The sequence below is a fragment of the Oreochromis niloticus genome, linkage group LG13, assembly GCF_001858045.2.
Source record: "Oreochromis niloticus isolate F11D_XX linkage group LG13, O_niloticus_UMD_NMBU, whole genome shotgun sequence".
Classification (NCBI taxonomy): Eukaryota; Metazoa; Chordata; class Actinopteri; order Cichliformes; family Cichlidae; genus Oreochromis; species Oreochromis niloticus.
Genome location: NC_031978.2, coordinates 8,116,434 through 8,130,558, shown reverse-complemented (window position 1 = coordinate 8,130,558; position 14,125 = coordinate 8,116,434). Strand labels below are relative to the sequence as shown.

Genomic DNA, 14,125 nt, shown 5'->3' with positions numbered 1-14,125 from the left:
TAAGTTAGCTAAAGAGTTGGGATGCTGTGTAAGACATAAATAAAGCTAAAATACAAAGGTTTGGACACTGTTTTGCATGTTTCCCTACTGTAGGGGTCTCTGCAAGCATACAGGGCTCTGACAGGGTACAAGATAACAACTTTGGAATTCTACTAGAAACAGTCGATCATGTTTGTTTGTCAAAGCTAAATCCAGGGCAAACTAGGCTAAATTAGCATTTTTAGCTAACAGCTACAATAAGCATAAAAGTTACTGTACGGCTATCAATTGTTAACATGACGCTTGTTCTTATACATGTAATACATTTATTACCAACCTGAGAGTTTATCCGCTGGTCATTCGACATGACGAATGACTTCTGAAGTCTTAATTCAGCTCAAGACGCTGTAGATTCCCGTCAGTAACACTTTTGGTCCGCTAGTAAAATGTAGTTCCATTAATCTGCGCTTGAACCGGAACCGGAAGTTCCAAAAAACTGAATTTTGGAACTGAAATTGAATTGTAGAACTGAAACTGAATGGTGAGAGTGAAACTGAAATTATTCGAGAGCTGAATTTTTAAAGGATAAAATGCAGTTTCAAAGCAAATGAATTCATTGTCAATATATAAAATTCAATTTCAATTTAGTGATGATCATTTTCAAACCATAAATTCAATTTCAAATTAGGCTAATTCAAATTCAGTTTTCAAAAGCATTTATTCAAGTTACAATTCAGATTCAATCTGAGCAATTCAAATTCAACTTATTCAAATTCAATCTGAGCAATTCAAATTCAAATTTGACTTATTCAAATTCAGTTTCTGATGGCACAGATTTCTGCCCATACTGACGTTCCTGCTTGAAAATGAAATGCGCCAAATGAATAGAGTACTTCTCTGCAATTACAAACTCTGTGTAAACAGCTTTATTTTGACACCCAGATTAACACTTGTGAGATTCCATCAGAGGTGTAAATATTACAGCAGATGTTACTGTCACGGTTGGAGGGTCCTCCCTGGACGACCTTGCTTGATTCTGTGTGTGTATGTTTGTTTGTTTCTCTCTCTCTCCCCTGCCCACGAAGCCATGTTTATGGAAGTGCGCGCCGTGGGGAAGGCGGAACCTGACTGCCTTCGTCAACGGAGGTCAACGGAGGTCGCTCCTCGCTGTCGCCTACCCACCTGCGTCTGATCACTTGACCAGCTGTTGTCAATCAACCTTCTCTGCTGGTCGGAGGTATTTAACCTGGGCTCACGGTGACAGTCGATGTGGGATTATTACTCCAAACTGGTAGAGTCTGCGTGAGAAGTGTGCATTCTGATATTCGGCTAGTGAGCTCGCTAATTGTGGACCTTTTGTGGAATTACTTCTTTCTCCTGGAGAGTCGGGTGGAGAGGAGAGTTGGGGAGCACACGCACGCACGGAGTCTCAGCACGGAGCCCACGGGGAGCAAAGGACAAGCACTGTTTGTAAACTGCACTCATTTATTGAATTGTTGGACTTGGACCTGTTGGACCTGTTTTTCTCACTGTAAATAAACACACTTTTGCCTTTGAAGAGAACCACGCCTGGATCCTCTTTTCACCTTCGTTTCCATGACAGTTACTATGTAAAAGTGACTTTTTCTGTGTTCCAGCCTCAGTAAGTAGATTTACTCCTCGCCTAATTTATTTTTTTTCAGCATATAATCCCTTTAAAAATATTCTTTAGTTCATATTTTAATCCAGAAAATTACTAATCAACACATAACATCATCTGTGAAAAGATTTATGCTTCTGAAGTAAAATAGTGAAAAATGACTGCACTTTTAACAAATAAATATTCAGGTGTTGTGCATTGCATCCAAATTTGGCACATATTTGACACCATTTCAGGGCTCTAGACTAACTTTTTGCCACAGTTGCACTAGTGCGACTAAGAAAGGCTTTTTCTCAGGTGCACCAGCACCAAAGTTAGGTGCACCCAAATTTTTCAACTGCATCGCTTAACACCGCAGCTTTACATGTTCACTTAAAAAAAAAAAAATTCTGTCCATGAAGACAGTATCGATTTGTAAATGAACAACTAACAATCTTGTCAACACAAAGTTCTTATTTGGAGCACAGTTCTACAAGAAAGATAAGTTACCATATTTTTTGGACCATAAAGATTACTTTTTTTTTTCTGGGAGCCACAGTTACAAAAGCTCTATCACCTATTGTTTTCAGCCTCGTGTGCTGGACAACCAGAAAGCCCTGATCACAGGACCTCAGGGACCTGCTGGGGATGTATGGATGTAAGAGATCTCTGATGTATGTTGGTGCTTGTCCATGCAGAGCCCTAAATGTCAGAGTCATAATCTTAAAGTGGATTCTGAATTTAATGGGGAGCCAATGCACCTGGATTACCACCTAACTAATAGGGTTGCAAACTCCCAGCAAAAAAAAAAAGCGAACCACCCCCCACCCTCCACCTCATGATGCTTAATCGACGTAATCAACTTTAATTTGATGCAGTGTGAAAAAAAAAAAATCCACAGAAATAAATTATTTTTCAAGAATAATTAAATAATTCCATCCATCCATCTTCATCCGCTTTATCCGAGGCCGGGTCGCGGGGGCAGCAGCCTAAGCAGAGAAGCCCACACCTCCCTCTCCCCAGCCACCTCCTCCAGCTTATCCGGGGGAACACCAAGGCGTTCCCAGGCCAGCCGAGAGATATAATCTCTCCAGCGTGTCCTGGGTCTGCCCCGGGGCCTCCTCCCGGTGGGACATGCCCGGAACACCTCACCCAGGAGGCGCCCAGGAGGCATCCTTGTCAGATGCCCGAACCACCTCAACTGGCTCCTTTCGATGTGGAGGAGCAGCGGCTCTACTCTGAGCCCCTCCCGGATGGCCGAACTTCTCACCCTATCTCTAAGGGAGAGGCCAGCCACCCTTCGGAGGAAGCTCATTTCTGCCGCTTGTATCCGCGATCTCGTTCTTTCGGTCACTACCCACAGCTCGTGGCCATAGGTGAGGGTAGGGACGTAGATCGACCGGTAAATTGAGAGCTTCGCTTTTACACTCAGCTCCCTCTTCACCACGACGGACCGGTGCAGCGTCCGCATCACTGCAGCTGCAGCACCAATCCGTCTGTCGATCTCCGGCTCCCTTCTCCCATCACTCGCGAACAAGACCCCGAGATACTTGAACTCCTCCATTTGGGGCAGGAACTCATCCCCGACCCGGAGTGGGCACTCCACCCTTTTCCGGCTGAGAACCATGGCCTCAGATTTGGAGGTGCTGATCCTCATTCCCGCTGCTTCACACTCGGCTGCGAACCGCTCCAGTGTGAGCTGGAGGCCTTCACCTGATGAAGCCAAGAGAACCACATCATCCGCTTTTTGCGGATGATGTGGTTAATTAAATAATTAAATAATTAAATAGATTCATCTTTCTTCAACAGAATTGCAGACTGCACAGATGGTATCTTTCCAAAGGAAAAAGTACTATAGCTTACTAGGGTATATTAGACTTAACAGTTACTATATACAGTAATGGACTTCTATACATTTTACATCAGATTAAAACTTTGGGTTTAAGATTCAGATAATTATTTATTAAAAGCTAGACATTTTAAATGAGAATAAGAAAGAAAAGTATGTCTTTGTGCCCCCTTTTCCCTGTTCATGCCCTATCGGCCCCCCTGGCTAAACTTTGCTAGATCCGCCCCTGCACAGTTACCAGCCGTCAGCTACGTAGAAAACGATCCTGGTGTAGAAAGTAATATTAAATACATTCTAACAACAGCTTATCAAGCTTAAACGTGCTGCTGTTGTTCAACCGCTGGTTTCCTCTTTCTGGTGCAAAGTGGGCCAAAAACAAAGAAGAGAGACGGACTCGTGACAGAAAAGCCAATCAGCTGATCAGTTTCACGATTGAAGTAGCAGCAGGAGAGGGAGAGAGAGAGAAGAGGGACTCGCTCCATATATCGGTTGTTAAGCTTAACGTGGGTGTGCTTTACAAACATTCAGAGATGAACTTACACACTTGCTTTACTTCTCGAGGCTAGCGAGGCTACAAATACACACAGCCGCTCTATCACGTGAGCACACTGCTCCGACGTGCTATGGTTATGAGCCGAGTTACGCCGTGTTGCAAGTTTTGTGAGGTGCTTTTTTGATATTTAATGGATCGGATCACATTTTTTATTTCTCTCCGATATCCGATCCAGTAATTTACTCCAGACAGCTGGGAAGCACAGCAACTGAGGGCCCTGGGACTGACACCATCAGGGCCAGCAGCTTTGCTGGAGTGAAATCTGCACAGTTCCCTTTTGATGTCATCTGCTGAGAGGGACAGAGTGAGGCAGGCTGAGGGGGCAGGAGAGGGGGGAGGAAAATGGAGAAGATGGGAAGAGCTAAGTGTGGGGACAGGAGACGCAGGACGGTTGAACCTATTGAAGTGCAAATTTAGGTTGTTTGCATATTGGACGTCCCCATCCATCCCAACACCTCTCTTTTGTCTCAGGCCAGTAATGGCTCGCATTCTCTTCCACACCTCCCTCCCACATAGCAAAACTAGTATGACCTGGATCTGGCCTACACAATGTGCTTACACATGGCCCTGCTAAGCCATCAATCATGGCCCACATACTGGTTTGCCAGATCTGGTTTGCCAGATCTGGGTCACCTTATGCTCTTCACCATATGCTCTTCCAGTATTGTTCCGTCTCCAGCCTTGGTGGTGCTGTTCTCATATTGTTCCCCTGCCAATGAGAGTACACCTTGGCTGGTTCTGTGGAGAACAGCTGGTTTATTCTCCTGCCTTCGATCTCTCTGGTGTATCTCTTCAAGCGGCTGGCCTCTCAGTGAGATGCTTGTCTACAAGTTGAACAGGCACAAGGGGCAGTACCCTCGTGGAGAAGGAGGCTAGAGGCTAAGATCAAGGTAGCACGGAGGGAGGTTAGCCAACTATCGGAGTTGCAGAAAGGTGCAATGAATAAGGTACCTAAGAAGTACAGCAAGCTGTCCATACCTGAGGCCTTGGAAACTGCCAAGCAACGACTCACGAGCCTTGGCCAGCCACTTGAAGAGATACACCAGAGAGATCGAAGGCAGGAGAATAAACCAGCTGTTCTCCACAAAACCAGTGGCAGGGAAACATTATGAGAATAGCACCACCAAGGCTGGAGACGCACCTTGAGGCTGTACACTAAGCGGAAGGAAGGCGGCCGGGGACTGGTGAGTGTCAGCGCCACGGTCCAGGATGAGACAACGAACATCCACGAATACATCATGAAGATGGCCCCAACTGACAGCATGCTCAGTGAATACCTCAGGCAGCAGAAACCCAAGAAAGAGGAGGAAGGCAAGGAACCATCATGGAAGGGCAGGCCCCTGCACGGTATGTACCATCGGCAGATAGCGGACGTGGCTGATATCCAGAAATCCTACCAGTGGCTGGACAAAGCTGGACTGAAAGACAGCACAGAGGCACTAATCATGGCAGCACAGGAACAAGCTCTGAGCACAAGATCCACAGAGGATGGGGTCTATCACACCAGGCAAGACCCCAGGTGCAGGCTGTGTAAAGATGCCCCTGAGACAATCCAGCACATAACAGCAGGGTGTAAGATGCTAGCAGGCAAGGCATACATGGAACGCCATAACCAAGTGGCCGGCATAGTATACAGGAACATCTGTGCCACATAACCTGGAAGTCCCGAGGTCAAAATGGGAGATGCCCCCAAGGGTGGTGGAGAATGACCGAGCTAAGATCCTGTGGAACTTCCAGACACAGATGGACAATATCAATTCTGCTTAGCGTTTATTAAAGGGTTAGGATCCGTTGATCGGCGGACAGAGGCGGTTTCTCGCAGCTTAAGTACAGTTTTTTGTTTTACGGCGGTTTTTCCCGAAGTCGCAAAAGTATTAAACAGTGACCAAACATTCTGATTGGTCATTTGCAATGTTGATCCTGGAACAACATTTACTATGTTGATCTGGGAACAACACCAACACGACGATATCAGATCGTGCCTCCAGCAGATCCCAGGAACAACATCGGAGATCTCTGTCCAGAAGAGCACAATCCTAGGAACAGCTAAGATACTGCACAGGACCCTCAAGCTCCCAGGCCTCTGGTAGAGGACCCGAGCTTGAAGGATAGACCGCCGCAGAGGCGAGCAGGGGATTTTTTTTTTTTTTATGTTGTATGTATTATGTTTTTTAAAATTTTCCCACTGAAATCATTGTGTCCAGTTGAATTCAATCACTTTTTTAAGGAGAGTTGTTAGATGCTGTGCTCATGAGGACAATGAGTTTTGACATCACAACACAAAGCTGCCATATTTGATCAAAGATCAAAACACCTAATTGAGCAGAATCAAGTCAAAATGTAATATCATCATATGATGACCAGTGTTGATCAAGTTACTTTAAAAAAGTAATCAGTAACTAATTACTGATTACTTCCCCCCAGAAGTAATCCTGTTACTTTACTGATTACTTATTTTCAAAATTAGTTACTTGGTTACTTTTTAAAAACATGATTTACAACCGGAATAGGTAATAAAGCAATAGATCTTTCAGCCCAATTCTACTTTTTCTGCATAATCCATCATATAAAATGTAATCAAATGAAAAAGTCTCTTTTTAAAACTAGTTTTATTAGTTTTAATCGTTTAACTTTATGCATCAAGCAAAAATTTAATTATATACAACATTCTCTGACTGGAAGAAATTTGTTTAACATTTAACCTATTTTCTGCATATTCCAGCATATAAAATAAAATATTTTTTTGCGTTTACACTCACTCTTTCAAATAGATGCAAGTAAAGCACAGCAGAAAATAAATCAAATCAAAGACTCAGCGGTCCTTTTGCTATATTTTCACCTGTTTAGCAAGAGTGGGGCAGGCGGAGGATTACCCTGGTGCAGGTGTGCCGCAGTGGTCATGTCAGTGGTGGAAGGATCCGGGAGTTTCTCTGTGAATTTCACATTCCCATACTCGGTGCTTACTCAGAAGATAAGGGGTTTTTTCACACTCGTTATATTATCCATTTTTGATCTGCACACAGCTGTTGCCACGAACATCGCACTCGCTTACGTCATTGTCATGAGACACTCTCGCAAACGAAATCACAGTTTAGTAACGCAGTAACGTATGGAGGACCACAAGAGCCACGCGCAGCGAAATAAAAAATTCTGTGTAACAGGCCTGTACAAAACGTAACAGGCCTCAGTGATGGTTCTAACAGTCTGAGCTGCTTCCAGCTTTATTTGTGAAGAGCACAGCAGCTTCCAAAACACGTAGCTAGCTCGTACAGCTGCGACATAAAATTTTCATAAGCTAAGATGACCTTAAAATAACGGGGCTACGTGCGGTGATGCTAGCGTTAGCCATGTTAGCACGTTACCTTCACAGGTGGTCAGACTGCGTAAACGGGCACTCAGTCAGAGGTTGCGCTCTCCGTTTCGCTGCAGGGTCCCTTCATTCTTCACATATCCGTGTCGAGCCGAGTGTAAATCCCGAGGCTGAACGGCCTTTGTACAAGCACACACACTTCTTAGCAGGGCGAAGCTATGAGCTAGAAAAATCCAGGCTGGCAGACAGCCTGTGTCTGACCAACCAATCAGAGAGCTCCTTACATCCCACGGTGTGGCTAATTTGAATAGCAGCAGGATTTTTAAAATGAAGTTGTTAATCCAACTGCTAATCCAACTGCTAATCCACATGTTAATCCCTGAGCGAACAGGAAAGGGAAATGGATTTTGAAATGCAGTTTATTAAAGTGCAATTCGAAAAAGGTTTTTGAAATTAAGTTTATTAAAGTGCAATTGAAAAAAGGTTTTTGAAATGCAGTTTATTAAAGTGCAATTCGAAAAAGGTTTTTGAAATGAAGTTTATTAAAGTGCAATTGAAAAAAAGGTTTTTGAAATGCAGTTTATTAAAGTGCAATTGTAAAAAGGATTTTTCAAATGCAGTTTATTCAAGTGCAATTCGAAAAAGATTTTTGAAATTAAGTTTATTAAAGTGGAATTCGAAAATATTTTTTGAAATTAAGTTTATTAAAGTGGAATTCGAAAATGTTTTTTGAAATGAAGACTTAAAAAGCATTTTAAAAATCAGTTTATTAAATTGGAATTCAAAAATGAATTTACAAATGCAGATTTTATTCTACAATTCATTAATTAAGCACAGAATTTTTTATTTCGATGTGCGTGGCTCTTGTGGTCCTCCATAGTAACGCAGCATGCTTACGGGAAAGTAACAGTAAAAGTAATCAGATTACAGTAACACGTTACGCCTTACTGCCAATCTCTGGTTGCACCAGGGACACATTTGCATGACACCTGCCCTCGAGGACTGGAGTGTGAGACCCCTGCCATACAGAATATGACAGGCGTGGTTGAACTGCATGAAGACTGAAGTTTCTCTTCTCTTCTGGCAGGACAGGAATGTGGCCTTGTCCTGTGAGCCATCGGATTACAGTAACACATTACTGCCCATCTCTGATGATGACACATCACACATGACCCAGCATTGCTTTAAGAATGCAAACTTTCTTGTTAGAAGTTTCCACAGTCGCCAGAAAGGGACAGATTTGTGGCTGATCTTAATCAGTGGTTGTAGCGTTTGTCACTCATCCAAAAAAGGTACATCCGGATGAACAGAATCAATGTTTTGGGTCAAATCAATAGTGTCACTGATCTCTGCTTAGACTGGAGACAATATAAGGAATAGGAGAACTGACAGCTATTATTTTCTTCACCCTGTCTCAACTCGGAGAATCATAAAGTGATTCTTGTAGTCCTCCATACATAACATCTTATTTTCAACAGCACAAAAAATTTGCATCAAAGCACGTAAACTTCAGAATGTTGATATGCTTGCTTCTCTTCGTTGCAGCCACCACATTCTCCTTTAAAGCTCACAGACACAAACTCACTCATTCAACTGAAGACTTAAACACACAGAAACACCTGTATGAAAACTCAAAGCCTTCCAAGAAGACGGGAAAGATATTTTTTTAGATTACATATTTATCTTATTTTATTTGACTTTGACTTTACTTGAGAGTATTTCTATTTTTCCATTTAAGAAAGTGTTTTCTTAAAAAAATAAAATGTAATTTGGCATGTAAATACAAAGGGTTTGTTGGGGGGGGGGGGTAAACAAAACCATTTCAATTTCAAAAAATGAAACCCAATGAGCCGTTCAATTTGAAAGACCTGTGATTGTTTTCTTCTGAATATTTATCATTGCTCATTAATAAGACAAAAACATTTCTTATCCAATTACTTGATTAATTGATGGAATAATCAATGGATTAATTGATTACTAGAATAATGAATAGCTTCAACCCTAATGTTTATCTATATTGTGGGTTTTGTCTGTGTTTTATTCTAATTCTTAAGATACAGGACTTTGGTCAAAACTTGTTTTTAAACACGTTTATAAATTAACTATATATAACACCGCAAATGTTAGCTAACATAGACTATGTCTATGATCACTAGATATTATTAGCTAATTTTAGGTTTCTGAGCCTTTAGTCTGTTGGTAGACTGCTGTGTTTTAATTGGGATTTATTGTTTGTTTACAGTAAATTTACAGACAATTAATTTAAATGTAGGAGTAAACCTTGATTTACTGGAAATGTCTTTTTTTCAGTATATAGATATGTGCCTAAATTATTTCACCTGTCAATGACCAGTGGCAGCCCACATTCAATTAAAATATTGTTATAGAAACTGATAAGTTAGTTTATGACTTTTATTGGGTGACACTGTAATTCTCTTTCATTGTTCATTTTTGCGTGATAGCACAAAGACTGAAAGAGGAAGATTGAGAGGTTTGAAGGAGAAAGAGCAGGATGAGGACAGCTAAAAGAAAAAGAGAGGGCAAAAAGAAGCAGGTAAGAGTAGACATATATAATCACTGTCACTGAAGATATCCTGTAAGTAAGCATGCATTTACTGTTATCAAATGTGGATCCTCAACCTGCGTTTAGAAAAACTTAATTGATTTTATGTTATGTTATGTTATTTTATATTTGTAGTTGATTACTATATGTTTTTGTGTGACTGTCAGTGCAAAGAAGTAGTGATGATGATGGAAAGAGAGAAGGAAGGAACCAGGAGGAGCGTGAGGAATGAGGTGAGCTGGAAAAACAATGAATGTTTAGCCAAAAGAAGAAATGTCACAAAATAATTTTACATGCATCTCATGGATGTTTTGTGTGCTTTAGAGTACGACATTTAAAAATGTGAGTGGAGATTCTACATAGAATATATTTATTGTTGCATTTAGAATGGTAGCTGTAGGAGTCATTTTTTGTGTTGTTACCTTATGTGTGCCGCTAAGGGTCACTTTTTGTATTTTTACGGTATGGTGTGTTTATAGGACTGTATTTAATACAGAGAGAAAATATATAATTATCGTCAGATGTTTTTGGTCGGAAGGAGCAAACGGTTTGTGACTGCTGCGCTGTTGTGATTTATGTTAAATGACGTTGGATACTAAGAGAACTGTTAATGTTAAACGGACAAGATAAGTACAGCTGGAGTAATTGGACTATGTCAAGTTTCAATCATAACAGTGGCACCATGTCACCCCTGCCATTGAGCACTTCAGTGGCTTCAAACATAGGCTTAGCTTCTGTAGTACCTTTTAACAGGATTCATATCACTCTAAACATGACTTGAACAGGATGATTGCCATTACACTGAAGTCACAGATAAATCTTTTCCCAACTTCTAGAATTTAGGTACCTGTTGCACTGTTTTGATTCTTAGCCATTCAAAAACTTTAAAATATAAAAGGAACACTCTTACTGTTTTGCTTCTTGTCCAGTTGTATGGAGTGACAATATGATTTTTTTATGTCTGTTCTGAATAATGTTACTATAATTGCTTAAAACCTCTATGTGGTTTTAAGAGACAGAAATAATATTGTGCATATTTTTCTTATCTGCTTTGCTACAAATTGATGTTTAATTTATTTTGAAAAACTCTGACATTGTTGTTGTCCTGTTAGGTCTGTAGTCAGTATGTTATTGCTGAAAGATGCACAATAGGATTGTTATTGGTATTTAACAAAGTGTGCTCTCTCTTCCAACTGAAGTCGGAGAATATCGGGGCTGATTTGGAGGTGCCTATACCAACTGGACAGGAAAACATTGCAGTCCGGTGTCATGATGTGTGCCGATCTTATGGCAAACTGAAGGCTCTCAGCAACATGAGCCTTGCTGTGCCACAGGGACAGATGTGAGTAAACAATACTGACTCAAACCAAGCTGTGATTTCAGATTGTTGTTTCACAGAATGCTTTAACTAGACAAGCCAAAAACCTTTAATCATAATAGTTATGTGGAAAAAAGCAAAATGCTTTGTAATTATGAACCTTTAAAATAGGGAAAAGCTGAAGGTAATTTAAAGCTTCAAGCCTTAGCTTTACATTAGCATTAACAATGACAGAATCGACTTTTCCTTTTCTTCTTGGTGAACCTATAATTTCTCAGCCTGAGATAGATGTTGAGACCTGAGTCATGCCAAATAATTTCATTTAACCTTTGTCATACATCTGCTAATGGATTAGCTGCTGAAATTTTAATTTGCTACAGGATATTTTGTTTTTTCTTTTAATTTTTTTTACATTGTTAGTAGTCTTAATGGGAAAATTGCAATAACCAAAAAGGCAATGAAAGTTTAGGATGATGCTTCAAAAAAATTTACAACATCAGCAGTTCAGTTCTAAGTGCACACTTTCTATTTCTCACATCCCTTGCCTTAAAAGTGTTAACAATGCATATAATACAATCCACAAGCATAAACTAAGATTTACAAATTGTACAATGATTTGTGTGGAATGTTTGAGGTCTCACAAATGCATGCCCCTATCCCCTATCCAAAGCAATTTGACCACACCTAAAACTATTTTATAAATGCTTACATTTAAACCTAAATAAAGTGATCATTTAGGCACAAATTATTAAGTTCAGCTTCACAAATCTGATAATTTTGTCTTTCAAAAACCATGTCTAAAACCTACACGTAACATCCCCTTTGCTCACTTACAATTCTTTAAATACACACCTGATAAAGACAGATCATGTCACATGGCTACATGTTATTTTTGTCACACTGCCAGCTTAAACTAGAAAAAGCTGCATTTTCTGCAAAAATGCAGTGTGAATGCCTTGTAGTGGAACCTGAAAACAGCAGAAGGGGAACTGTCTGCTGAAAACACTGTGTAGAAGCGGAACTCTTTGCTGAAAACTGCTTTATTTGAAAGGGTACACTGAACAGTGTCAATAAAGAAGAGTAGAAGGATGCCAGCAACCACAGGTAGAATTCGAACTTGCACCACCGGGTCTCACAGTGGCTGCTCATCTCACTGAGCCAAACTAGTTCTTGTCCTAACGAGAGATATGGTGAGAGAAAAAATATGCAGGGTGCCGAAGAAGCTGAATTGTGCTGAAAAGAGGTGAAGAAGCAGAACTGTATGCTAAAAACAGGTGAAAAAGCTGAAATTGTGCTGAAAAGAGATGAAAAAGCTGAAATTTTGCTGAAAGAGCAGAAGAGGCTGAAATTTTTCAGGTACTCATCTCACTGAGCCAAACTGGTTCTCAGGTAACTGAAAAAAGGTGAAAAAGATGAAAATTCTGTTGAAAATAGGTGAACTTTTTGAAATTTTGGCTGAAAAGAGATGAAGAAACAAAAAAATTTGTGCTGAGATGCTGAGCAGAAGAGGCTGAGATTTGTTCTGATAAGAGGTGAAAACGCTGAACTTTCTGCTAAAAAGAGGCAGAACAACCTGGTTCTGCACAATTTCAGTCCACCAATCAGAGGTACTGCTTCTGTCTGCTTCACCAGGCTGTGTACTTGTATGTATTTCTGGCATGGAGCATTAACAAGAATCTGAGGTCCATATTAGAAAAGCTGCTAAAATCATAAAACTTTGCAGAATGGTAATAAATTAGCACTATAGATCACTGGTTTGTCATAGTGTATTAATTTGTAGTGAAAAAAAAAGGGTTGAACAAGGTGGAATCAAACCTACGACGTTTGGGCTGCAGACCCGTGTCATTACCGATCGTGCCACTGGCAAAGAGAGGAAAACAGAGTGATGACCAGTCAGAATGCTGAAAAGAGGTGAAGAAAAGTGCTGAAAAGAGGTGAAGAAAATGGTAAATGACCTGTATTTGTATAGCGCTTTACTAGTCCCTAAGGAACCCAAAGCGCTTTAGACATTCAGTCATCCATCCATTCACACAGTGGTGACGGAAAGCTACATTGTAGACACATAGATACTGGTGCCACCGGGCCCTCTGACCACCACCAGTAGGTGGTGAAAACATGTTGCCATGAGCGAGATAGTAGGCAACGGGTGAAGTGCCTTGCCCAAGGACACTGATTTAGCAGAAATACTATGACTTAGCAGAAATACTATGCTTTGGCAGAAATACTATATTTTAGCACAAATACTATGATTTTGTTCAAGTACTATGATTTGGCAGAAATACTGCGGAGGCTGGGGTGATCGAGCCGTCCAACAGCCCATGGGTGGCACCCGTGGTCCTGGTGGGGAAGAAGGATGGCAGCCCGAGGTTCTGCGTGAATTTTCGCAGTCTCAATGCAGTCACCAAGAAGGACTCGTACCCGCTTCCACGGATCGACGAGGCCCTGGATTACGTTACCGGCTCCAGCTGGTTCAGCTCCCTCGACCTACGCAGCGGCTACTGGCAGGTGGAGCTAGCCCCCGAAGCAAGGCCTAAGACTGCATTCACCATTGGACAGGGGCTGTGGCAGTTCAGGGTCATGCCATTTGGGCTCTGCAATGCGCCAGCGACGTTTGAGAGGCTGATGGAGAGGGTGCTCGTGAACATCCCTCGTAGCCGCTGTGTTGTGTACCTGGATGACCTGTTGGTGCACGGTGGCGACTTCGACAGTGCACTGTCTCACCTGGGAGAGGGGGAGGGGGGTGGCTCCCACTGACAACGCAGCAGCTGAAGCGGGGAGCAGGAGGCCGACGCGACGTTGGTTCAGGTGGGGGCCTGGCTGGAGGTGACGCAACGCCCAGACTGGACGGGGGTGTCGGGTCAGGAGCCCGAGGTGAAGGCCTACTACTCCCAGCACAATAACCTGGAGACCCACGACGGCCTCCTGTACCAGAGAT

General features: G+C 41.7%; 1 protein-coding gene across 1 annotated transcript in view; it reads left to right on the top strand.

Moving 5' to 3' along the window:
- The first annotated feature begins 889 nt into the window (after positions 1-889).
- The window catches only part of LOC109204793 (ABC transporter G family member 23-like), a 44,475-nt gene continuing 31,239 nt past the window's right edge, over positions 890-14,125 (top strand). Inside the window, exons 1-5 of the mRNA XM_019366596.2 lie at positions 890-1,445; positions 1,539-1,621; positions 9,772-9,863; positions 10,040-10,105; positions 11,072-11,214. Of these exons, the coding sequence (XP_019222141.1) occupies positions 9,822-9,863; positions 10,040-10,105; positions 11,072-11,214 (251 nt within the window). The 5' untranslated portion in view covers positions 890-1,445; positions 1,539-1,621; positions 9,772-9,821. The remainder of the gene's footprint in view (positions 1,446-1,538; positions 1,622-9,771; positions 9,864-10,039; positions 10,106-11,071; positions 11,215-14,125) is intronic.